General features: G+C 40.1%; 1 protein-coding gene and 1 long non-coding RNA gene across 8 annotated transcripts in view; one reads left to right on the forward strand and one right to left on the reverse strand.

Annotated features, from left to right (window-relative positions):
* The window catches only part of LOC121890703, a 31,122-nt gene extending 4,934 nt beyond the window's left edge, over positions 1-26,188 (reverse strand). For all 3 annotated transcript variants that reach the window (XR_006093890.1, XR_006093888.1, XR_006093893.1), the window contains exons 1-3: positions 25,960-26,188; positions 25,734-25,818; positions 24,735-24,839 (exon numbers count right to left, since the gene is read on the reverse strand). This is a non-coding gene — a long non-coding RNA (uncharacterized LOC121890703). The remainder of the gene's footprint in view (positions 1-24,734; positions 24,840-25,733; positions 25,819-25,959) is intronic.
* si:dkey-195m11.8 (fidgetin) lies at positions 2,141-22,758 on the forward strand. Of its 5 annotated transcripts, XM_042403113.1 has the most exons (4): positions 2,141-3,170; positions 3,628-3,689; positions 8,532-8,765; positions 18,680-22,758. In XM_042403113.1, the coding sequence occupies exons 3-4, from the start codon at positions 8,741-8,743 to the stop codon at positions 19,837-19,839; spliced, it is 1,185 nt and encodes a 394-aa protein (XP_042259047.1). In that variant the 5' UTR covers positions 2,141-3,170; positions 3,628-3,689; positions 8,532-8,740; the 3' UTR covers positions 19,840-22,758. The 5 variants fall into 5 exon arrangements, with proteins under 5 accessions (XP_042259047.1, XP_042259034.1, XP_042259051.1 ...); XM_042403100.1 differs by having other exon boundaries at positions 2,141-3,689; XM_042403117.1 differs by lacking the exon at positions 3,628-3,689.
* Positions 26,189-26,808: the final 620 nt, after the last annotated feature.

Genomic DNA, 26,808 nt, shown 5'->3' on the forward strand with positions numbered 1-26,808 from the left:
GGAGAATTAAGAGAGGGATAAATAAAAGACTCAATATTTTAGTATCAGTCTACTTAAAGATGGATCTTTACTGTCTGGTTAAATATCAATTAATGAATAAAATATTCTATCTATATAAATGACTCCATTTAAAATATTTTACCTGTTAATTGATGGATTCACTCATTAATGTTTAATAAATGCCTGGACTTTTACTGCCCAACTAAATATCAGTTAAATAATTGCTCTATGACCATTTTTGAGGCTGTTTCCCCATCATTAAAGCAAAGTGCAGAAGTCCAGTAATCTATCACTGTAACATCACATTCAGTAATACCTCCTCCGACACATGTATGAAAGTTTTGTACAGTGTGTTTGCTGTCATGTACTTCTGCTTGGATTCTGTCAGACTTTTGAATGTGAATTTTTCTTTGTGTGTCTGAGGACCCATAACTTTACTAATGAATGGCATGACGAAATATTATTAATTGTGTAAATATATATTCAAAATCACCCAAGTGAGTGCCACCCGATGCAAAGAGTGAATAATGGTGTGTCAATTGAGAAAAATTATGAAAAAAAAAAGCTTCCATAAAGGACGAGACCAAATTGTGATGTTTGTTAAACATCCAGTGTTCAATGACTGTAGATGTGCTCTAATAAAAGGATTTAATTATTTAGCGATTGTTAAAGTAATTTTGATGAACATCATGTGTCTTAAACTTGATTTTCAACACATTAATGTATATGTGAATGTATGGAAGACATACAGTAGAATGACTTCAGTATACTGTAGGACGACTGCATATACATGTGACCTGGAGAGGTTGTATATTTCAATGGATGTGAGTGTAAATATAAGTGATGTACATGTGTGCCTGTCATATAGTGCATAACCACTTCCTGTTGTGCCGTCAGTTTTTTAAACTTTTGATCACCTCACATCCAACTAAAAACAGACCATTTAAATGTCAGTCCCATTTTGGACAATCGTACTGTTTCTTTTTCATATAAAAACACAACAAAAGACCCTTGTTACTTCATTTTTATGTGTAGATAAAAGTGAAAACTGTGCACCGTGTGAGGCTATGTCCTTCTAATGACTATAAGACAAAACTTGTGTCTGTTTCAAGGACAAGGTCAGGGTGACAGGAGAGGAAATGGAAGAGAGAGAGAGAGAGATGTGGGATGGAGAGAGGCTTTCAGGGAAAAGAGCATCTGTACTGCAGTAACCTTAATCCTACAGTCTTGGAGCCATAGAAAGAGTGCTGCCTTGTCTCTTCAACGACTGAATGATTAGTCTTACGCAAAAGAATTCTCCATGTTTTATATGTATATGTAATTTAATTTTTGATTATGGAAAAATGGAAATAAACAATTACAGTTGCAATGAAAAGAATGTGGTTTGAGTTATTGCATTGTGATGTTTGGTTAAATAATTTAACTCGGCAGTAAAAAGAGATACTTCACTGAAACGTGTGTTTGAGCTTTAAAGGATAGATTCACAATTTCTGTCTCTATTCATTTCACTTATACGAAAATAATATGAGACTTCAGCTTTCTGAGTTTGTCAAATAAAGTGGACATCTTCGACAGTTAGTCTTTAGTAAAAATAAAATCTCTTTGTGTATTGAGTGTTTTCCTCTCATGCTGCAGTGGAAGGATTGTAACAGAAAGAGGAAATTTGACACTAAAAAGACAGTAACTTTGAAATATATTGGATTTATTTGACTAATTTGGAAAGCTGAACCCTCATTTCAGCTTCAAATGAGCTTTTAAATACATTTTTTAATGGAAGGAGGGCTGTGCATTATGTCCACCATCACCATCACATTGAACGTGCATTATAGTCGGTATGAACAGGAGGAATGATTACAGCAAGAAAAACATGTGTCAACCTTCATTAGGGCACCTGACTACTGGTTTAGGACAGATTTTGTTGTGAAATTGTGAACCTACCCATTAATGAATACTGATGTAGTTAATGTTTGTCCCACTAGGAGGCAGCAAAGTCAGAATCCTTTAAAGCTGATTCTGCATGCAAGGACTTTGCCAACTACATGTTTATTCATATTCAAGTATTATTTTTTTTTTAAGAAAGATAAAGACTCATTCCAGCCCCTGATTTTAGGAAGTACTCACATGAGGTGTCTAAAACCTTTTTTACTGTTTCACCTTCCTCCCAACCTCTTGGAGCTGTTTCCATTTTCATGGGACTGTCCCCTCCCTCCTTGTGCCGCGCCCCTCCCCCGGTTTTTATCCTGAGGTGAGAACACAGTGTGCACATCTGGAGGTGATCCTGACTGCAAAGGAGTAGCCTGTGGGAAGGGCTACGAGGTTAAAGATGCACTGCACTCTGTATGTATATACCTAAGTGTGCATGTGTACCCTGAGGGTGTCATGTGAGCCTGACTCCCAAATGCTCCTGATTACAAACAGCTGGCGGGCTGCAACCTCAACCAATCGGACGAGCTGTTGACTGTGACATCAGATGGAAGAAAGGAGGTGCAGGATATTTTAGATGGTTTTTACCTTATGTATTAAAGCAGGGATCAGCAACATAAGCCATTAAACTGTGTTGGATCCCCTACACTGCTTTGAATGTTGCAAAAAAACAACAACAAACAAACATTATTTTTGCACTATGTAATCTCAGCTTGTCTGTTTACATTGATTATTATCATGTGGGTCCGGTCATTATGGCCTATGGCCAGCACCTAGCCAATCAGCTGAGGACGGACCCTGGCCCTAATGTCTCTGTTTTAAGACTAATGCATTCAAAGAAATCCTTTGTGCTCATGTGAAGGTCCTGTGGTTTTTTGTGAAGGAGAGCTGAAGAGCCAACATGAGCTGGAATGCAGACTGGAATGCCCTTTTTTCAGTGGGACTGCCACAAAATGCTAAATGATTATCAGTGATTGGGGGGGCATTAATGATGTTTTAATAGTTTGCATTGTCATTAATTTACCATGGAGCTGAGCTGAGATTGTGTGCATGAGCCTGTGCAGTAGGACTTTTTTACAGCAGAAAAAGTCCTTGCAGGAAAAGCACAGGTGTAACTAATAAAAGATTTTTGGGGGCAGCAGTATCACCTTTTAAGTTGGCCAACTTGTTAGTGCACACTATTTACACCTACAGCAACAAAGAGCAAAATGTAGCATTCATTTGAAGTTTGTGTCCACTTGGCGAATGTGAGTATTGAATGTGAATATTTTCTCTCCTTTTAGTTATGTTTTGGGCTCCACTCCAGCTACTTAATGCTCCACAATGTTGACCAGCAAGTTGCTAACATTTTTGTCTGTCATTTGGTGCTGCTTGCTGCAACCAAAAACTGCAGAGCTGTGAGATTGAACCAAAACAGTCAAACTGGGTCATACGACCAAAATAAAGAGTTAAAACACAGTATAAACCTCTGAAGAGCTGAAGGAAACTGTGGTCAGGTCATAATTCTCTGTGGGTTCACTACGAGTGACCTCTATACATAGTCATTTGATCCATTGTTATAAAAATCTGTTACATTTTGGTGTACCACTAAGCCCTGAAAGTGACACACCTGAATGAAATATGGCCATAATTAATGTTTTGAACACTTGAATAGAACAGAGCCATCGTTAATGTTATTAGTAACACCTGTGCTTTTCCTACAAGTCCAAATGTGTGCTGCACTAAAGGATTTTTCCTCATAATGCTCATTAAAGAGTGACCTGAAGGTAAGAACTCGTAATTTCACTCCAACATTATTATTATTTTAGTTATATTAAAAATAATACATATCTTTTTAGGTTTAAATGTGTGAGCTATAAAAATTATACATGCTGAACACTATTCTAACTAAACTACTCTGATCAGAACAGCACATAATATGAGAGTAAATGCCTCATACAAGCTCAAAGACAAAATTGTTGGTCATGTGTAAGATCCAACCAAAACAATTCTATTCATCTCTCTCTCTCTTTTTTTCCTTTTTCCGTCTCTCTTTGACTCGCTGTGCTGTTGTCCTCTTTTCTCACTGAACAGAGACGGCTCTCAGCTCGTCCCTCCCCTCCATCAATCTCTGTCATAAATCTGTCAAGCAGAGAGAAAGGGAACTGCTGAATACAGATTTGTCAGCAATTAATCTAACCTCTATTACCAGACTTGGATATTGTGTCCTCTATATCCGAGAACAATAAGCCACTCTAACATGGAGCACTGCGCTGCATGTGTGTGTGCTGTGCATTCGTGTGTGTGTGTGTGTGTGTGTGTGTGTGTTAGAGGGGGAGCGCATGTGTGTGTGCTGTGCATTCATGTGTGTGTGTATGTGCATGCATGCAGTAAGCTTCCTTGGGTGGTGTTTTGTAGATTACATATAAAACAATGTGAATCAAAACCCTCTTTTGCCCGGATTTTTCTGTTCAGAGGGACAGTGGTCAACATTATTATACGATATTACACAACAGTTGACATGAGGTAGCCTCTGGCGGACACTTAACTGCTTCCTCTGTAGTGCTATAATTGGAAATCATTGGGACCTAGCAGTGCCATTTAACCTTGAGGAGACATACAGTATTCTGAATGTGAACCTGGCTAATTGACATTCTGTACTTGATGAGAAGAAAGGACACGAGGAGTCAGTGTGCATACACATGTGCTAGTGTGTGTGTGTACCGATATGCTTTTCTCCTCTTTTTTATTGATTTTTTAAGGAGGTGAATTAGAGTCAGTATTGTGTTTCCTTGACAAGACAACCATGAGAATTAACATAACAGAACCACAGCATTAATAATATTAATCGCCTTATGATTAAACTCTTCAGTGCATGTGCTTGTCTGTGTGCTGCGTGTGTAAAAGTACTGATACAGTACATGAATGTGTGTGCCCTTTTTATAGGGTAATGTCTCAATACTCCTTTCCCTACCCTATCTGTAGCCCCCGGGCCCATTGGTTCCTACAGAGGACATAAATCTTTAAAAACAGATCACAAGTATATAGTTTCATTTTTTTTAAAAAGGCTTTGTAATCTCCTAAAACAGCTGGTCACTGTAGTTTTAGCAAACATCACCCAAACCAGAGTAAATAGTGCATTTGTTGGGGACTATTTTCAGTTGTGGATCAATACACATGTGGTGCTCTAGTGAGTATTTATGAGTATTTAGGTCAGTATATGTGGGCCTAGCTCATCATGATGGAGGAACATGTCACCCAGTGCAACGGGGTGGCTCATTTCTATGTTTTTAATAGTTTAGGTCTATGGCACAGAGGATTTGGCTAATTCAAGCTTTTGACGTTCAATTCATTGTTGGTTTTGGTCCTTTCACTGGATTTGTTGACAATAAGAAAACTATAGAGCATCACTAGCCGTATCCTTTAAATACAAGCACAGTACTACGCTGACACTGCATCGCCTGTGGGAGACAATCCCAACAATACACACATTTCCTGTTCTTTTTCCAAAGATTTCCTGTTCCTGTTTTGCCCTCTCCCTCTCTACGCTGTCTCATAATTCACCCCTCACATCATTTTCTGTACAACATGTGAACATGTTTGGGCATGTGGGAATGAAATTTGTATTCTAAGTATTTAACTGCAACAGCGGTGCAGTTTTTATAGAGTTGGCCCTTGTTTCATTATTAACCCCATTCTTTCTTCCTACACACACACACACACATGCGCGCGCGCTATTATGATTACTGGGACAGTTCAGTGGAGCAGTGGGCCAGTGCTCAGCTGCTTGAGACAGAATTAGAGTGGCAAACAGCTGAGCTTCTCTGGGGTGCTATCATGTGACCTATCCCACCCACAGGGCCAAAGGGACCCGGGGGTTAGAGTTACCATGTCCAATTTCCAGCATTGCCGTTCTGTGTGTGTGTGTGTGTGTGTGTGGATATCTGTCTTCCTGTGTGCATTCGTGTTATATTTGTCCCACTAGTTGAGCTGCAAAGTAAATTTCTCTCCTCTATCTCTGCCAGTAAACCCCAACCTGCTGATAGCTGCACGTCTCGGTCCCACTGTCATTAGCGCACACTCTGGCCTTTGTCCCTCTGCTTGTCCCAGTGACCTGCTTAGGGCCGCATGGCTACATGTGGAGGTGATCCTGACGTAACAAGAGACCACATCTGGGGGCTTCAACTCAACACGGAGAATGTATCAAACAGCCTACCTTATCTATGATGAAAGGAACAGCCCCCGCAGCACATTTGCGATTGTTTAGATGTATTGTTGCCTTGCCTGCAAAACAACAGCATGGCTTTTTTTTTCAGTGTCTGTCAGCAAAGCAGGTAAGGGAGAAAGAGCTGAGCACTGCACTAGCCATTACTCCTCTGAGTCACCTGATGAAAGGTCTTGTAACAAGCCTCCACCTCCACTGCTATTATTGCGGCAATTTAAGTCATGGTACTTTCAGATAATAGTTGGCTGTTGGCTCACAGGAGCTTTATCTCCATAAATCAGAAGGACTGCAGTGAGCCGGTATTGAGCTGTTGTAACAACGAGGGAGGTGATCATAAAAAAGTATTTATTTTTGTTATAACTAGTAATCATAGAAGTGTGATTATGGTCTAATAAGATTAAATCACAAGGGAAAGATTCAGTTTGTCCTGTGAACAACCGCCTTCTGAGACACAGCTCACACATGTCAAACATGTGCCTGTGTGTGTGTGTGTGTGTGTATGTGTATGTGTGTTGAGACCAGCCAAAGCCAAGGGAGTGTGTCCTGCAGGGCCTTGAGTGTTTACAGCAGAGTAACATGAGGAGTGGACCAGTTTGTCCCGCCTACACCATAACTCTAAATGCAGAACCACAGCTGTGTTTCCATGTATGAGCGACTGAGGTTAGAGCAAAATAGAGGTGAGAGGGAAAGAGTTGAATGAACCTTGAAAATGAAAATTAAATAAAAGCAAGGCGAGCAATATATTAGATATTGATAAATTACAGGTGAAGAAATTAACCTACTTCTTAGTCAAGGGTTTGAGGCCAATGTAGAGGTCATTCGCTGCTGCCCATGCATGTGTACAGGCTAGTGTGTGTGTGTGTGTATGTGTGTGTGTGTGTGTAAAGGGGGGGGGAGTACTGCAGGAATTAGGTGATATTGACACGGTTGTTTCAACCCCACCCTTCCAACAATACTAAGATCAATGGACCAGATCAATAGAAGTCATTGACAATAACTGAACTTCTCATGTGATCAGCGAAGGAGAAAATCCACAATTTTTCAGTAGCATGTGTCCCACATGCCCATTCATCAGATTGAAGGTCTTCTCCTATCAAAAAAACAAGCCTACACACACACACACAGATAAGAACATACACACATGTTCATATTCATGCACACACACACACACACACACACACACACACACACACACACACAGCAGGGGGAAACAGGCTCTTCTCTGACACTGCATGATTGGTCACTTTTTCCCTCTCTCTCCCTTCCTGCTGAAATAGTTTTAACAAAAGAGAGGGAGAAGGAGGGGGAGGGGTGGCGCGGTTGGGGGAGGGGATGTGTGTGCTGCTCTGTTGTCACTAGGCGAGGGAGCAGGAGGGGGAGGGAGAAGGGAGCTGGAGGGCGAGCGAGTGAGTGTAGAGGAGAAAGATAGGGTCCCAGAAGAGAGTGCAAGCCTCACACACACTTACACACACACACACACACACACACACATACACACGTCGGCTCCCCTGTTGTACTTTGTGGAATAGCGGATTACTTTCAAAATTGAACAACTCATCGAGCAAATACAGGCATGATCAGGTCAGTAAGCATTTAATCACTTGTAGATAAAAATGTTGTTTTTCTATGTTTTCAGCAGTAATGACAATGTTCCTGCTGCTTCTTGTACATTCCTGTCCTTTTCAGTGTTCTTTATTCTCTCTTTCTTGTGTTAAATGCCCTTGTCTATGTTTTCCTTCTCCTTACTCCTGTGTATATGCTATAGTTTCTTTTCTTTATATATATATATATATATATATATGAATGGCATTCTCACTAGTTTGTCCTGTATATGTCAACCCAGGCGGGGGCTGTTACAAGCCTGTGCACTCCCTCACATAACACTCGTTATGCATTTTTTTAAAACAGCATATCTTTCTCACTCTGGAGAAAGTGCAAAGTTCTCTTTGCTGTTATGGTTTGCAGTGTTTGTGTGGTAACACGGGTGGCTTCAAAGAAGTAGAAACTTGTCTCACTGGCCGTGCGGTTTTGTGGTCAGAGGGGAAAAGCCCCCTTCTCTGTCAGGGCATTTAGCATTCAAACTCTCTGGATCCGTCTCTCACACACATGTGCACACACACAAACACACAGAAATGTAGAGAGCATGTTGAGCTCAATATCAATCAATATCAGTTTCGTACTGCAAGTATTTCCCTTTTTAATACCTATACTGAACTTTAAATGTAATTAATGCAAAAAATAAGCTAAATTTAACTAACCGTGTATCATACATTTATGTATTCTCAGGAATTTCTCATTTTTTTCTGGCTTTGTCTGGCTTTGAGTGACCACAGCAATCAAAATAAACATCCTAGTCATACTCATGGTGTCTGTTGGCTCTGATATTGGCATGTGCGCTCTTCAGGTGGCAGTGTGTCGGAGCGGTGTTGAAGTGGGAGATGAACCATGGAGGGCTGCAGGAGGCCAGTCACTAGCCGAGCCAGCGGTCGTGCAACCAGCAGCAGCAGCAGGAGAAGCAGTAGCCCAGAGAGGCCCCACAGCATGCAGCTGCGCCCTCACTAGCACCCAAGTGGATCCAGTCCTTTCCTCTTCACCTGGGGCCAGGGCTGCAGAATGCTCAGTCCTGTCACCCCATACAGTAAGTCTGCACTGCTTTTATTTTTACACGTGCGTACCCTGCCTGCTGCCCCTGCTTAGCTCTATATGTTGTGTGGGCATGTCCAGTGAAGGGGGTCTGTTCAGCCTGTTGTACGTGAACAATGTGACCCAGCTTGGTCTGAGTCTGTTTTTCTGTACATCTCCTTTTTTTTGGCTCCTCTTTTGTCCAGGATTTAATCTCCTGCGGCTGTAGAGAGGGAAGCAAGGGGCTGGGGTGGGGGGGTGGGGGTCTCTGAGAAGTCATGTTGAGAAGGCAGATACGCTAATGGATTTAACAGCTGAGTCTCCGGGCTTTGCATTGAGGAATTTCACAGAAACTGTTCAGCCGCTGTTTTTTCAGCCCCTCCATGTGAATATAGTATAACAGTTTGACCTAAAGCACCTACAGTGCCACCGTCCTTCCTACAGAGCAAGTTAATATAGACTGTATTCTGAGCTTTTGCTAAAGAATGGAAGAAATATAATGTTTATATAAAACTGACAGCACCAGCATAGTCAGAAGCTCTGGCGAGGTGGAAAAGAGCTGACATTTTGATACAAAAACACATTTATCAAGATGTTTTGTGTTGAAACACCAATTCTGCACAATTAATAAAAATGCAGTCTGGATGAACTGTTCTTCTCTCTGAAGTCAGTCCTGCAAGCTGAAAAGCCAAACTCCTAATAAGTGTTGAGTGTTATCACAGTTGACAGATATATTTTCTATATTTGCAACAGCAGTATGTAGAAGCAGATTAAATCACATTAATCTCACTGACACATCACAGAATGGTCCATGTATTTATGCTAATCATGGGAGGTTGCTACCCAGGCTGATGATGAATATGCTTATATTGATTGACTGGGCTATTGATTAGGCCAAGCTTTAACAGGATTACGACGCTAACCTGATTGGAATAATGCAACAGGGATTTACTTCCATTTTACTACATGTATTTTGTATTCCATAGAGTAACACAGAGGTGGATGTTAACAATTTCTTGGAGTATTTCAGGGAAGACACAAGTTTCACTAACGTACGTCTGTCACATTCCTCCCTCAAAAAGACTCGCAGTGTCTTGTTAGATTTCTTCCCACAGGGACCTCGACTAAACTCACTCATGCTGGCATTTATTTTAACAATTTCACAGATTTACAGGTTTCTTTCCAATCTACACACACAAACAAGTAAACATGCTATCACAATCATCCAACCCTCATTATGGGCTCTGTCTATAATGATGTGACATGAAGGTAGTGATGAGCAGTTTTAGCCCTTTTTAGTTGCCAGTTACCAGGGTGAAGTGACAGAAATACAGAACAGACAGAAATATGCTTGCACATTTTTTTGGTCAGATTTATAAAGCTGTGTGTACGCATGTTTTACAAATCTCAGTCATGGAGGACAATTAGCCATAAATGAATGAGGACACACCCTGAACCTGCTCCACCAGTCTTTACACCTGTCAATGAAACAAACAGGAAATAAAAAGTGCCGTTTCACTAATTTTATTACACCGGCGAGGTTCTTCAACAGTCAGAACAGTCAATATGTGTGACCATTACGCACGGCCATGCGGCTGTTATGCCATCCATATCATTAATTCATCACATGAACCATCTTCAGCAGTGATATCTCAAAATGTAATCTTTGTAGTGCTCATATCTAAACCAACTAACAGCAAAATAAAATGCAGAATGATAAAATTAATCACACAAAAGTAATTAATCAATGTTACCTTAATAAATGCACCTTTGATTGGCATTTTACAAATCTCTGTGTAAAAAAAAAACAATCACACAATCAGTGCAGCTGGTTATCAACCTAAACAAACGATGCTTTCTCTCACCTTATATTTAATCTCCACCTCATCACATCACCCTCAGATCGTTGATAAAAACATGTGTACGCCTGGTCTGAAGAATATGTGACGTGCACACATTCTGTTTTTATAAATACAAGTTTATGTGCAGCTTTTGGTTAGTTTATGGTGTTTGTGTGTACGTATCATTTATACATGTGGCCTCTGGTGTCAACAGCTTCTCATTAGTCCTATAACACACACACACACACACACACACCAGTCCACTACAGTAATCATGCAAGCTTGTTAAGCAAATTGTTGCACACCTCAGATCCTCATTAGGTGTCGTGGTAAAGACCTGTGCTGGTGGCAAAATGACAGAGACAGAGAAAGAGCAAAGTGAAGGGCAGATGGAGAAGACATGAGGAGGGGACTGGTCAGCTGCAGCCTGATATATGAGTGGACACAATAAGCAAAGAGGGGGCCAGGCCAGCCTCTGCCACATGTGTGTGTGCGAGCTAAGGGAGTGGGGGAGGGGAAAAACTGACCACACAGGCTTGGACACAGTCCTGTCTTTACTGAGAGAAGGAGGGAGGCTCAAGGAAGTAAAGGAAGACTTTGGAGTGTGAAAGAAATCAGAGTGAAAGAGAAATGAAAAATGAAATAAAAGGAAAAGGAGGGGCAATATTATTTAAAGTGAACTAGTTTCTCAGTAGTGCTTAGAAATAAAACTGTGTGATTGGTATCGGTTTGAGTGGAAAAATCCTATTCTGACTTATATCGTCATGTGATTTGCAATTAGAAGTGACTTGTAGGTTAGAGATGTGTAAAAGTTGAATCAGATATGGTACAGTAGTTGATTGACAGCTGACAGCAGAGCGGTCTGGTGGACTGTGCAGGCCAGGAGAAAAGGGGGAAGGGGAAAGAGGAGGGAGAGGGAGGGTTTTCTCCTCAGTGGATCCTTCTTCACACTCTTCATTTTAGACTATGGTCACTGCTTACATAACAATCAAACCCTCATTTACTCTGTAAGTGAGGAGGACAGAGATAGTGGTGCGGTGTGGTGTGTGTGTGTGTGTTCACAACAGTGTGTCTTGACACGCTCCATGTATATTCATATCCCATTGCTCCTCTTGATGTGTTCTGTATTGATCTTGCCAGCAGTGTGAATTAACTCTAACTAATACAAATCACCCAATAATGTGCAAATAGCTGATAGGGTCATTTATCAACACTGTAAGCAAGCATGTTCTTCTCTTTACCTTCTTTTACCCCGGGAGTGGGCAGTGTGTGTCGAGCGTATGTAGAGGATATGTGCTTTGTAAATAGATCTCAGGTTAGATTCCTGGCATACCAGCAGCCTGACTCATCCGATAGATGACCAAGAGTCTCTCTGTCTGTTGGCCAGCTGAGGCTAAACACTACACCAAAACCACAACATAGGAGTATACTCTGCTTTGAGCCTGTGTGTGTGCATCTTGTGTGTGTGCGTGTGTCTGTCTGTCCTCAGGAAATGTAAAGTTTTTGTTTATTGTGAGTGGGGTAAAAAGCACTAACAGAGAACCTTTCAGCTCCAGAGGGGTGATTTTCTTCCACTCCTCATCCAACCAGCCAGCCACCTCAAATGCTTCACAACCCCCCAAATCCCATTCCAGTTAGCCCCTTCCCCCACATGCACTTTCATCTAATTAACCCCTAATTACTCATACTGACCATGCAGTGGACCACGAGTCAAACTAGCCCCCACTGACGCAGAGCAAACATTCATGACTTGCATAATTGTGTTTCCTTAAAAGAGAAAATCATGTGGGGAGGCAAGTGAGAGAGTTACCAGATTTTTGCTAAATATCCTACTGATGATTTTTTTCATTAAGAAAGAAAGGTTAGACCTCAGAAACTGGTTTTAGTGGAGGCTGTTGAGGTCTGGACAGAGATGTGGAAGGGTTACTCTCAGTCCATCTCTTTATTGAATCGATTGGGCTGCTGTTTACAAGCACCCTACTCCCTGCTTTTCACACTGGTGCACTCACACACGTACTGCATATAATTTTGCTGGCTGGTGGACCCTGAGGCCATGTGACATCCATGTATAGGTGTCCACAGACAGATTAGGGGACAGGGGATTTACCACAGCGCTGTAATTTTACTTCACTTCCTGCCCTGGTCAAATTGCAGGAGACTCACAAGTGTTGGGAAACTCGAGGCTGATTTATACTTTTGCATTTAAGTGTCATGGTAGCTACACTGTAGGTGACTGTGGTGGGGTTTTTTTTGCTTTCCCAGAGGGCTTTGCTGTTGCTTTCATGCACCTCTTCAATTATGTAACCATATGTAGTGTCTATGCAGGATTGGTCTACTTCAGATGTTTGTATTTCCTTCTAACCTCCCTCTGCGTGATCCCCTCCTCCTGCCTCAACACGTTCAGTCGTCTTCCAGTCCATCTCCTCTTCTCATGTAATTTTGCTTTTATCGATACTGCAACACATATTAGCTCTTTTTCATCTAACAGAGCCATTTGTAGTGCAGATACTATCTTCATCATGGCTATAAAATAAATTAGATAATACTACTGTAATAAAGGGCACTGCATATAACCAGAACTGTAAATCTTACAATACTGTAGGTTCCTACTGTGTTACTACAGTGACCCTCAATATTTAAATATTCAGGCTTTACTCATAACATAATGCACAAAAGTTCTCTCTTTTAGTTAGTAATTCTGGATAGAGCTTAAAGCAAAAGTCTGAAGAGAGAACTGAGGCTGATTTATACATCAGTAACACCAACATGTAGGTACAAATGCGGTTTCAAGGAATTAAGTGCGACCACAACCTCTGTTCCCCATCAATGATGAAATTTTTACAGCCCCCTTTCAAGCCTACAGGGGTTGATTGGGGATGTTTGATACTCACATGTTAGATCTTAGGTGGACTATCACTGAAGTCAGGTTTGACAGTAACACAAAACTGATTGATCTTCAGCTGCTCATTCTTTGGGAAAGAATGAGCAGCTTTGGGAAAGAATGAGCAGGTGCTCAAGCCTAACTGGGTTCAGCCACAAACACACACACGGTTACACACATCATCATCATCACATACTCCTGGGGTGTCATTATTTACTCCTCAAGAGATAAGTGGCATTTGTGCAGCAGGAGCATGTTTTTTAATGTAGAAACTGTCATCAAGACAACTCATTACAACAATAACTTAGAGCTCCAGCTTTAGAACTAAACCACAGAAAAGTGGTGCAAACTACCCAGATAAATCCTGGTGTGTACAACAATTAAATGAACATGACTGAGTGAACAATCATGGTGAAATTAATATAAATCCTAAATACTAACATATGAAGAGGTTGGGGAGATGGAGGGAGAAATGTTGGATCCCCAGAAAACTTGCAACTACCTTGTAGAAGCCATGGAAAGTCATGATTTAGGGGGATGTGAGGAAAAATGACTTTAAATTTCTTTCATGCTTGTCTGGACTAACATCAAAGTCCTTTAAAATTAATACAGTTTGAGGGTCTTTAAATTCATGGTGCACCAAACATTAGAAGTGACACCAGTGACACAGCTGTCCTACAACAATAAACAGGTATTACAGAATAACTACAAAGAGGCACAAAGTGTGTTTTAGTTCACAACTGCTGATATCAAACTGACATAAATGCTGTTTTCTGTTTCTCTGGTTTTCTCGTCCCTGTGAACTTTCCATTTATCTGCCTATTGATGTGCTCACACTAGCCAAACTGCTGCAGTACGCACCCAGAGGAAACACTGGTGCTGTACAGCAGTATGATAATCACAATGATTAAGGGAAGCTTTAACAGTACCAAGCCGGCTTACTTCTCATCTTTGTCTCCTGGTAAGCCAAGCATGGCTGAGAATGGAGGGGTGTTTCCAAGTCCCAAGCCAACGTGAGATGCTAGATTAGGGTTAGGGGCTCCCTCAATCATCCCTCCTAATACCCAAACCCCCAAAACCCTAATATCCTCACTTTAACACAGATGTCTGATGCTACAGCACATATGAACAGTAAGAGGTTTTAATCAGTCACAGAAATTCACATGTCCAGGAAAATTGTTATACCTTACAAATATGTCCTATTAAGTATGCCTACTATGTACAGAGTGAAAATATGAAAGAACGTCTGCTCTGGGGAATATAATGCACTAAGAACGTGATGTTGATCAGTCGATTAAAAAAACAATTATGTTTATTAGGAGGTACCTAACTGTAGTTAAGTATATTTATAACTAGAGTGGTGTCTGTGTATATGAAAGAAAAGTTTTCTTTTTTTTAAAAGTGAGAAATAGCTGGACATTTGATAGTAGAATGATTACTAGCAACAATGCACAAGTTACTTTTGCCTTGACTTTTTTGCAATCACATATCTGTTACTCATAATCCTGAATAATGGCCATTCATTTTTAGACAATCATCATTATTTTGCACTGTAAATATCAAGTAAGATTTCAGTTTTTGTTAAATAGTTACCCCATCTTGGAATAAAGCCTGTATCTAAGTTACAAGCTTATTGTGAAGATGAGGAGTAAGTTCTCCAGTGGTGATGCTTCTTTAATTCTTGTCCATGACTGTCAGATTGCCACCAAGCACTGACAGTGCCATAAGCCTTGTAACCTCTAATCCTTCATTAGTCTGGTTTACTCAGTCTGGTCCTTAACCCATGCAGACCCTCCGGTTCACTCTTCCATCGTTTGATCTCAGAGTGATCCATTCGATCAGTTTTCACATTCCTCTGCTGAATTTTGATCAGGATTTTAGTCACAGTAGATTACTGTGGTCGAATATGTCTTGTATAGATTATAGACCATCTGGTGAAGACGGGGTGAGAGGAGTAGATTGAAAGCAAAGCAGCAAACGATTGGCTCAGGCTCATGCCTGCAATCAGCATGACCAGTGAGTATCAGTCTGATGACCATGTATGTGTCTCTGCATGCGTGATGCCTGGATTTGAATGTGTGTGAACACTGTCACAAGGCAACTGGATTTAAAAAATATAATTCTTTACTTATTGATGGGATTTTTGTGCACACTACTGATAGATTAATGTTCCAATATCTCAGTCTTGTTTTTACAACCAGCAGGGCAGCCTTGTTTTGACAGATCCAAATGATGTTATCATCCAATAAAGTCAAAGTATGTACTTTAAATAATAATTAGACATTACGTCTAATTTATCACGTAATGAATTTAGATACTCTGACTGAGATATCAGAGAAGACCTGCACAATTGATGTAACATGTGACCTCCCTTCTCTGTAGCTCACATTACAAACAACAAAGATAAAACTAAAGGTATTGCTGTCTTTATTTGCACCGTTAATCCAGTTTTAATTTAACTGCAAGAACACTTGTTCATAGGAAATTCTCTGCTCTTCAGTAAGTGATGAGTAAAAATTTTAAACACAAAACAGCACAGCAATTAGTAAGTACTCTATCTACTGAACACTGCTGCAAAAAGATTTTCCTCAACCGGGTTCTCAACACTAGCTGCAAAATACAATTCAAGTTCAATCAGCTTGCAAGTTGACTTAAGCTGTAGTCTGCGTTGGAAGCCCATATGATTCTCCTTTTTTGTATTCATTTCCATTTCCTGTTTTAGAATAAGTGTTTTTAACAATTAGACAAATGTTTCGGTGATATCCTTCAAGCACTGAATTGTGAATGATACTTTTGGAGGTATACACAGCAATCAGTTTACCTAAGATCAATCTTTTCCGTATGTACTTCTACAAGTGAAAACATGTACTGTACATACACATTTCTCTCTTTACACACTCACACCTTTGTTGCTAGCAGACTGCCTTTTGTTTGATCAGTAATATTAATTAATTATAGTTAACATTTCTAATCGAAAATAATGGTCCTTAGGTAAACAAAATAGTTGCCAATGATTTGGTTGGAAATCCACCAAGCCAGTGTTATATCTTGCTTACCTCCAATTCTTACATTTTTTCCATGTGTATTTATATAATGGAGGAATATCAAAACATGGATGTCAACAGCACAGTACAAAACCCACCCACCTATATCCCAACACGACTGACGGCGTAAACCTTCACAGCGAAGTGAAAATCAACTGTTTGATCAAGTGATCACCAGAAAAGTCAAGGACTAATGTTGAGTAGTGTTGTTAGAGTATGAGGCTTTAATGCCCTACAGAAAATGAGTGGATAAACACTTCCTCTAAGGATGTCATGATGACATCTTCAGAGTGAACATTTAGTTTATTCTTTCAGGTTATCAGAAGAACTTTTAGAGCTCTGATGATACGAATGACTGAGTCCTTAATTCATTAATGAGAAATGTTAATAACAGTTGTTTCACAGCAGAAGCTCTGGCTTATGGACCCCACTAACCCTTTGGACCCATTCGATAATCCAACCATGATCTGTAGATTTAGTGTGAAAAACAACGATTCACAGTTAAGTATATTTCTGGGTCATGATATAATTTTTATTCTAACCTTAGTGTAAATGATTATCTCTCATATTGTCTCCTGTTGATTTTTTAGGGGGGTCTCTACTACTGTGTTTACCTGGGTGTGAATGTATGTTGGCGGGAAAAGTCTTATTTTAGCCCTGTGCCTGTAATACTTTTTGTTCTGGTGTCGGGGCTAGTGCCATGATAGGTCAGAATTCCCTGGAGCATAGGGATTTCTCAGATCTAGGGTGGAGCTTGTGCTGGTTGAGAGCGCTGCTATCCCTGGATTGGATGAGTGGGATTATTGGGCTGAAGGATCATTTAATTTAGGGATCAACATGTGGACCGTTTAGAGGCCCATCTGGTGGTCCTAGTGGACATGTGACACAACCTGGTGTAATCCACATGTAGACAGTTTCAGACCAGACGTGTGAGTGAGCGCGTGTGTGTGGGTTGTGTGTGTGTCTAATGACGAAGAACCCCAACACTTACCACTGCTGCTATTATTTCCTGCTTTGTCCTGATAGAATCCTCAAAAAAAACTTGACCCAATCAATATTTAGATGAACTGAATAAAGGCAATCAACCGATTAGTCTAGCATCAGAACTATTTTGAAAATTAATAAATTGAATCATTTTTCAAACAAACTAACAACCATTCTCTGGTTACAGATTCTCTAATGTGAGGATATACTGTTTTCCCAGTTGCAAATTGAATACTTTTAGGTTTCAGACAAGACATTTGAAGATGTCACTTTGGGCTCTGGAAAGTTTTACTGGGCTTTTCTCACTATTTTCTGTCATTTTACTGAAATAATCAGGAAAATGATTGGCAGATAGAAATAGATATCACTCCTATTGGTGAAACCAAGGCGGTGGCTTCTTCCTCTGTCCAGTGCTGTTGTAGGGAAGCCCCTCTGGTCCAGGCCTGGGGTCAGGACAGTTTAATAATACTCTGCAATGCCTGGAATGTCAGCCTAATACCAGTTCAAAAAGACAAGGCCAGCAAAAGCCAATCAAAGCCCACAACCACTAAACCAGTGGATTACTCTGTTTGTGTAAATGTGCATGTATAATCACACATGGCACGTGAAAACCAGACTTTTTTGACTGCTAAATCAATTGGTACACTTATATTAGTGTTTGTAAATATACTGGTCCAGTATGAAAAACTACTCTGATCCCCCTCTACACAGAGACCCCACCCTCTGTTCCCCCCTGTCCAGCAGACCCCTGAGGTTTGGGCCGAATTAGATCACACGCTTGGTGGGGGTGGCTTTGTCGACTAAGAGACTCACAGAGAGACAACAATGGCCCCAATGTGAGAGAGGCAAAGGCAGAGGGCAGTGCGCAGGCTGATAGAGGCTTATCGCCGTGGAGACCAGGCTGGGGGCTATGTTGGCAGCTTGGCTCCACATAAAGATTAGAACTGTTGTCCCCTGCCTGGATGAGACTGTGTAGAAGAGCACAGGCTAAGCATTGACATGATTCTGGAAAAGGCTAAGCTAAGCAAGGTGATTATGAGGGCAGATATTCGTAAAGCCAGACTCTTAGCTTCCTGCTGAGTTTTGGAAGGCAGAGAAAGATGTCCAACCTTCATCTGATCTGGATAATGTATCATTTTATGATCATGTGAACTAACTATTTTGGTCTTGTTTCTGACAGGTCTGTTGAAGATGCACTGGTCTCCGGAGCACACCGCCCCCTTATCTCAGTGGCCTGAGCAGCACCTAGATGTCACCTCTACAACCTCACCCCCGACTGCCCACAAACACGACCCCTATGCTACAGCTGCTCGCCGCGGCTATGCCCCTGCAGGTTACCCTTGGGCCAGTGATGACATATCAGCCCTTACTGCTTCTTCTCTGCTCAAACGCTATGCTGAGAAGTACTCAGGCCTGGAGCTGTCCTATGAACGCCCCGCTACAGGGGCCTACGCAGAGCCTGGAACTTTCCTAAAAACTGAAGCTGAGCCCTGGGCTCTGAGTCAGGGCATAGAGTGTTATCCTGGACTGGAAGCATTAACTGGCACCAAAGTGGGCTCTGCATCTGTGGGCATCCCAGCTACAGGAAGTGTGACAGTAGTGAGCAGTAACTTGGCCTCTGATCCAGGCTACAGTGGTGCCGGCTCCTGCAGTGCCCCGTCATCTCAGGAATATCCTCCTGCCTACAACAGCACCTACCTGTCCTCAGGATACTGCCCTCAGCCCGGCACAGCACTTCCCCCTGCCCCTCTACACTCTTTGCAGGCTGGACCCACTCTAGTGCCCAGCTATAGCGCCAGCACTCCTGTCTACAACTACCCTCCAGGGTGCTACCCTCAAACCAGCTTGTCCTCTGGATATAGCCACCCCAGTGCCTCCTACCTACCATCTGGGATTAGTGCCCCTACTCCTCTGGCCCCTAGGCCCACTATGGTGGGGGGAGGTTACAGCTACCCATCTCACAGCCTGGGAGGGAGCTCCGAGGCAGGGGCGCCACTGAAACGCAAGGCCTTTGAGATGGCAGAGGAAGGACAAGAGGGAGTCGAGGTGGAGGGATCACGCTACAGAAAGTATGGCAACGGCCATGGAAACTGTCACAGCAAAAGTCATGGCAACGGGCACGGCAATGGCTACGATATGAGTGGCTCAGCCTCAGACCCACAGGCCTACAAACCTGGAAAGCCCCTGATGTCGCCCCCTTATGGCGGAACAGGGGACTACAGCCCACCATCAGGCCTAGCGGGAGAAAGCGGGGAGCACAACTTTCCTCAGCAGCAGAGAATGTCTATGAAGATACCTGCATCGCACACACGATCTGAGGACCCCACTGGAGGGCGCTGACAGCCCTGGTCGGCTTTTGAGAAGGTTCCCTCACTCTCCAAAACCAGCCAGGGTTCTTAATGCAGATAAACTTGGGAATTAACATTGGATTTGTCAATGAAAGGTTTAATATCACTAGCAAACACAAGAGGGCACAAGTGGAATTTCTTGAGCATCTGTAACATTTTCATTATTCATGTTTTTCCAAAGATTCACAGGGGTGTTTTGCCCTGTAAGGTTGAGGTAAGTCTTAGGAGTGAGGTTAAGGCATTCTCTACATAGATAGCGTTAAGACAGTCTAAATGTATGAGTGTCTGTTTCTCTCAGGATCCTATTTATTTCCTTTCTGCTGTGGCAGCAGCACTGCAATGTTGCTGTTTTAGAAGTTGGTGTAATTATTTGTGGCCACTATGTATGTAAAAGGCCTTTGACTGCAATATATTCTACCACACCACAAAAATCATTTTCTGACCAAAAAGTAAGGAGAGCAATAACTAAAATGGTAAGATTGCCATACTACTTCAGCACAATCACTGCTACTTTACACAGCTGATTCAAGGCTTGCTGTGCCACTCGGCCTTGAGAAATGAATGTTTCCCTGCTCACCCCTTGCTTTCCCCCTATCTTTACTTATTCTCGACTTTATTCAGTTAAACCCCTTTTTTCTCTTGTTCTGTATCTAATTTCTATCCTGGAGACCTGCCTCTTGTTCTCAACCTTTTTTTCAATGCTGAGCTACTTATGATTGTGTCCAGTTTATACATACAAAGCTGCTTATCAAATGATTACATAGTATACATGAAGCCGCCCTTTAAATAGTTTTGATGTAAAGAAAGAGTGGGGAAATAATCTAAGATTTTATGTTCATTTTAAAAATTTATTTAGCATTCACAAAGTGACAGTATACATAGTGCATAGTATATGCAGATCATCTTCAAAGCGTGTTGTTTACATGCAGATTTTCAACTGCTAATCCTACAACTAACAGGTGTATTTTCTAAAGAATCTGAGAATAATGTAATATTTGGTCTAGCTTATGCCTTGTCAAAAAACAGACAACCATTCTAAAGTCTGTATACAGCTAAATTTCACTCTGAGCAAACAGTTCAAAGGGACGTAAACCTGTTTGTTGCCTGCATTTAGATGCACAGCCCAGACTGAGAAGAATACAGGTTGCAGTAAGGACATACTGTATGAGTCTGAGCGAGTGCCTCTGAACATTTCTGCTCAACATTACATTCTTTATGAAGATCTACCTGCTTGTCTGCTAGGATTTACTTTTTACTTTTTGATATGCATTCTCTTTACTTTTGCCTCTCAAAAGGATGATTTATAGTCGTGTTATTGAATACTCAGGAAGAATATTGTTACCTCAGAATGATAAAATAAGAATGTATGTTATTACCTTAGGGTGTTTGTAGGGAGCTTTATGGAGCAAGATGAAAACGGAGCCGTGGCTTTGTTTAAGCGCGAAATATACTCTGAACACTTCAGGGAAACGATGAACTTACAAGGCCTTTGATACTAACAGTGAAAACACACATACACACACATGCATGCGCACACACACACACACACACACACACACACACACACACACACACACACACACACACACACACACACACACACAATCCACACTGCTTCTTAGCTCTGGGAAATTAAACTTGAGGTTTTTGTACCAAGGCCTGAAATGTTGAATGTAATTCAGATATTTTTTTTAAAAGGACAATACATGCCATAATGTACATCAATGATGTTTTTAGATATATGAAACATATTTTCTTCATGTATAGATGTAATTCTCTTATAGGTTTTGGTGGAGAAATGAATGACATGTTAAGTGTTAGTGTACGTACTGTAGTTAGCAGTGGGGAAACGGTTTTATGGACAAACTGTCAAAACAAAGCACTCCTGACGAACCACCTTTGACATATCAAGACAAACACATGCTGCAGTATACGCTCTATAATAGGTATGTTTATTAAATGTCTTAATAAAGTGTTCCATTTCTACTTCCCACACCAGTATTTTAAAACCGCTTGACACATTGTCGCCAGTCAATCAGCTTGATTTTAGTTCTAACATAAATTGGCACCATGACGTTAATTGTGACAAATATTAACAAAGTATGTGCACTGTCAGGAAATATGTACAGTTACAACCCACTGAGTTGTAGCTTTGTTGCTCCATTATGCCATCTCTTCAGAATTTGTGCCATATTATTAGTTTTGCAAATGAACCAAAACCAAACTCCTATCTAAAGGCATGCTCTCGGAGTGGATCCCCTTTTATAGTAAGATTTAGGCTGAAATGGTGCTTCAGATTTAGTCTGAGATCCAGTGTGATGAAAAGGTATTTTACTGCCTGTTTTGGAAAAGTAAGCACATTCATAAAATTAAACTTACTCAGAATGTGGTTGAGTGTGGAAAAAAATATCCTAATCACGCAAAAATTAGCTTCAAATTATACTGAAGAAAAAATACAGATAATTAAAAAGGTGTTAAGAAAATAATAATGTATTCTTACCCCCAGATTTTAAAAGTATTTAAGCGCTTAGCTACATAAATTGAATGCTCTTCAATGTCACACAAAGAATGTGCTCTGTACTGATCTACACACAGTCTACAGTATTTGCTGTCTCTTGGTGTTACTCTGATTCATTGAAGTTAAGTGGAACTGAATTTGTCCAGCAGATAGAAAATTGGATTTCAGTGTTATCTTTGTAATTCAATTGTACTTTTGTTGTATCTTGTACATTCTCTGTAACCATTTCTACCTCATTTTGAAGACATTGTACATGGAAATATTTATTTCATGTAATTTCACATGCCAGTTAAGGAGCAATGTTTCTAATTCTTGACCTGTTATAGTCTACCTCACTAAAGACTGTTGTGTCATGGAAATGAAGATATCATACCAAAAAAATCTGACTTTGTCTTTTTGTCTGTGGAATTCAAAAATGTTTGAGGTTTGAGTGTTGCTATCTTTCACTAAAATGTAACATGATGAGAACCGCTGGTGTTTTATCCTTACAAATATACTGATCAAGTCCAATTTCATATCGAAGCAAGATATGTCTGCAGGGTACTTGACAAAAATTAAATGAATATAAATACAGCTCTTCTCTCTGCCCTACCCAATATTATAACATCAACTGGACACTGATAAAACTGTTTGCCACACTCCATATTTCCTGTAGACAGAGATCTTATTTTGTTTCTAGTTGGAATATGCTCCACAATGTCTATTCGCTCTGCTCCACTCAACCAGTGATAATCTTGAGATATGGTTTTTGATGGCTAATTTAAAATCTTGGCAATACTTTATTTTACCTGTCTATATATTCATGAAAAATTCCTAATAATTTTCTAGAAGTTTCCTGGGAAAAAACACGTAATGTGGCACTTTTTATGTAGAACTGTCCCACTTCCAATTAATTAACCTGGAGTCTTTTACTCAGTGCACAGCAGGTTGGCTAAACATGCAAAAATGTACAAGTTGTCTAAAGACAAGAATACAATTCAATATATAAGAAGAGTAAAGTTAAATACAATACATGAATGATTCTACATTTGTATTTGGGTGGAAAATACTCTGGAAATGAACAACTGCTTTTAAACTCAACTAACTTGAATATCAGCCCTCAGTAGTAAGAGACCAGTAAAGTAAAGTGTTATCCATATCTTTATTCCTCTTGTGAATAAACTGTAATTTTGGTAAATTCAATTTTTTTAATCCAAGTTATAAAATTGGTAAGGAACTACAGGTCGATTTGTGTTGTGTAAAGACCTCATAAGGGGCTCAAGAGAGTGTTGGATAAAAAGACAGGAAGAGAGGAGTGGATCCTGACCCTCTTCCACTGGACACCCCCCTATCCAGAGCTGTATTGTCTGGAGGGCAGAGGGCATGCGGTGGCGTGTGACAGATGTCTAAAACTTTTGTCCTTTCATCCACAGTGACTCTAACCCTGCTGCAACATCAAGGCATTTCACAGCAAAACCCTCTTCACCCAAAACGGTTTTACATAAAACTTGTCTTTAACTATAATCCTCATCACCCTCCTAAAGTCTCTGCATCTTAAACAAACCTCAAACCACACAGTATTCATGAGAGCAAGCATTTAACCAGCCATCTTCATATAAAACTTTCACTAAACCTCTATTACCATCTATTAACCTCATATCAGCAGCCTCTCAGATCCAGGTTCAGTTCTCTTTATTAGCAATCAGCTCAGTTGGTTTGATCTTTTTAATGTTAATGTATTTTTTAACCTGTGAGATGCATATGGTCCTTTGCCAAAGTGCTGTGTCTCTGTCTCTCTAACAATCGTAACAATTTCTTCTCCAATCCACAAGTTAAAGTCGTACTGCAGCAGCTGCAGCAATGTGAGATAACAAATATAACAGTGACACCTACAGGGTATTATTATGAATTACCTCAGGTGTTCATTACAATCAATAACTGTGAGAATTAAGATGTGTAATGATGGACAACTAATAAAAACAGTATTATAAAGTTAGTTATAAAATATAATGAAAACAGAAATAAACAGGAATGCATTAGCATTTATCATGGACCTTCTGATAGAGTATAAATACATTTTGTTTGTCAGCACTGATGTTGTTATAGCAAATTAAACGCAAATTAACAAAACATGACTGCAAGGAAACTTAAATCTTGTAGGCTTCCAGGCTCAGTTTTTGTTTTTTCAGTTTTCTGGGTTTAGGTCCACTTTTATAAGGTTCTTGCTCTCCAAAGGTAGGCACAGTTTGCACTGTGTTTGTACAAAAAAGTATAGGGACAAAAAGGCATAACACAATTGGTAGCTACTAAATATACTATTCCTAAACCTGAATGGGCTGAATGTTCATTGATTAAGCCCAGAGTGTCACTCTGATGTTTCAGGATCTTACCCAGTGGAGATACTGTACTGTTGCTAGCTGGTCTGGAGAGCTTGTCCCTCTGGCCAATGGGAAACTTCAGTGTGTCCTGGACTGGGGTGGATGGTACCGCAAAGTCTGAAAATGGCACAATTTGGCACATTTTTTATCTTGTCTTCTTCAGTCAAATATAGACAAACTTATTGTGGTGAAAGATGTATAGCTTCTGTAACCAGTAAAAGTCAGCAATTTTACTCAAGTAAAAGTATTAAATTATTATCAGCAAAATTAGAATATCAAAAGTAAAAATAGTCATATGCAGACAGAGTGTGTATGTATTACTTTGTTGGGTATATGGCTGCAACTAACGATTACTTTTGTTATTGATTAATCTGCTGATTATTTTCTCCATTATTTAATCATCTTTTGGTCTATAAAATGTCATTAAAAGTGAAATTTCATGTCATATATGAACAAAACATTCTTTTTGTTCATATATGACAAACAAAAGCATCAAATAGTCACATTTGACAGTGAAATCTTTACTGGAGAAATAACTGAAACAATTATCAAAATAATTGAGATCAATTTTATGACAATCAATGAATTGTTTCAGCTCTAATTGGGTATTACCACTAATTTTTTAGTTTAATTTAATGATATGTGACATTTCATATGTTTTGTTCCTATCTTAAGTAACTGCCAAATGTAGTGATGTGAAAAGAACAATATTACCCTCTGAAATTTGGTTGAATAAAGGTATTACAGAGGCATAAAAGTACATGAACCTCAATATTGTACACTCTACTACAGTCCTTGAGTAGTCCTGCAGTATTTAGGCCTACTTTCCACCACGCCTTCTTGTGTGACCAATACTTCACCATCCAATCATTAAGTTACTCTTAGTAAATCATAATTTACTCATTTCTAGGCAGCTATTACGCTATACGGAGCTCTATCTGCAGCTTTGTAGGCAAACACGCCAGACAATGGTGTTAAAATGAAGTGTGCAGGTGTAGCAGACGGACTCACTGCAGAGAGGGGAGCTCTGCATGTTCCCTGAGGCTCAACACCAGGGGCGACCTCGGGACTCCATGGTCTGAACTGGAGGGACCTGCTGTAACAACCACATTTTTTGTCAATAATTTGCTATGTAGCAATAAATAATCACACATTTTTACCACAAGAAGTAGTCACCATTTGACATAGTCAATTCAAACAATTCCAGTCCAGTATTTGGTTCAGTCACATCGGGTACCTGATGACTGGGAGACGGTGGAGGCCCGCGAATTTGAAACGACCACCAGGTGAGCTGTCAGTGAAAGGTAAAGAAATCCGACTTAAATCCATTTAAAGGTAGACTAATTGTTTTAATAATTACTGTTAAATAAGCCTCATTAGACCCTCTAACTGAAACCTGAACAGGTAGCAGCAGCCTGAACGTTTTTTGATGCTAGCTTGGAAGTTAACGAATATGAAGGTGGGTTTTTTTAGCCCTCTGGTAGGTCTTACAGGCTAAACAATTTAAAAAAAGGGCCACCTTAACATTCAGGTTGTAAAGGAAAATTAAAATTTGGTAAAGAAGTAGCCTATAAGGTTATTTTCAATGAAGTAATTTAAAAGATAATATTATATATCATTATAATATTAAATGATTTATTGTGTGCATAATGTTTGGTAGAGGGCAAGTAGAAAGGCTACAAAAACCTGCCTTGGAACTTAAAATATAAGGAAAAAAAAGTTGAATTTAAGTAAAACTAACACTAACTTCCCAAGATTTATGGGTTGTTTTTTTATGTGTGTGTGTGTGTCCATGTTAAAAAGGTTTTTTAGGAGAGATAACGTATGCTTAAAGATCCCCTCCAGACATGTATAATTACATATAAAAATACTCTGCTTGGAACAATAATGTGTGTCTGAAATGCTTTTCCCACAAAAAAAGTATAATTACCACATTAAAATCCTTAAAATGGCATCTCCTCATTAAAAAATCCAGAATCTATGAATATGCTTATTTTGTTCATTTAAAAGCTTTACTGCTGGACACAAGAGGTCTTGTATTTCAGTATTAAGTCCATTCTCAATGTTTGTGCGCTTGAGGCTTCAG

Source organism: Thunnus maccoyii, chromosome 3, assembly GCF_910596095.1.
Source record: "Thunnus maccoyii chromosome 3, fThuMac1.1, whole genome shotgun sequence".
NCBI lineage: Eukaryota > Metazoa > Chordata > Actinopteri > Scombriformes > Scombridae > Thunnus > Thunnus maccoyii.

Bases quoted from the DNA above. Each gene is read 5' to 3' on its own strand.
- si:dkey-195m11.8 (XM_042403100.1), top strand. From the start codon at position 8,741: ATGCTCAGTCCTGTCACCCCATACA. The intron at 8,766-18,679 runs GTAAGTCTGCAC...TGTTTCTGACAG, and splicing joins CAGTCCTGTCACCCCATACA to GTCTGTTGAAGATGCACTGG.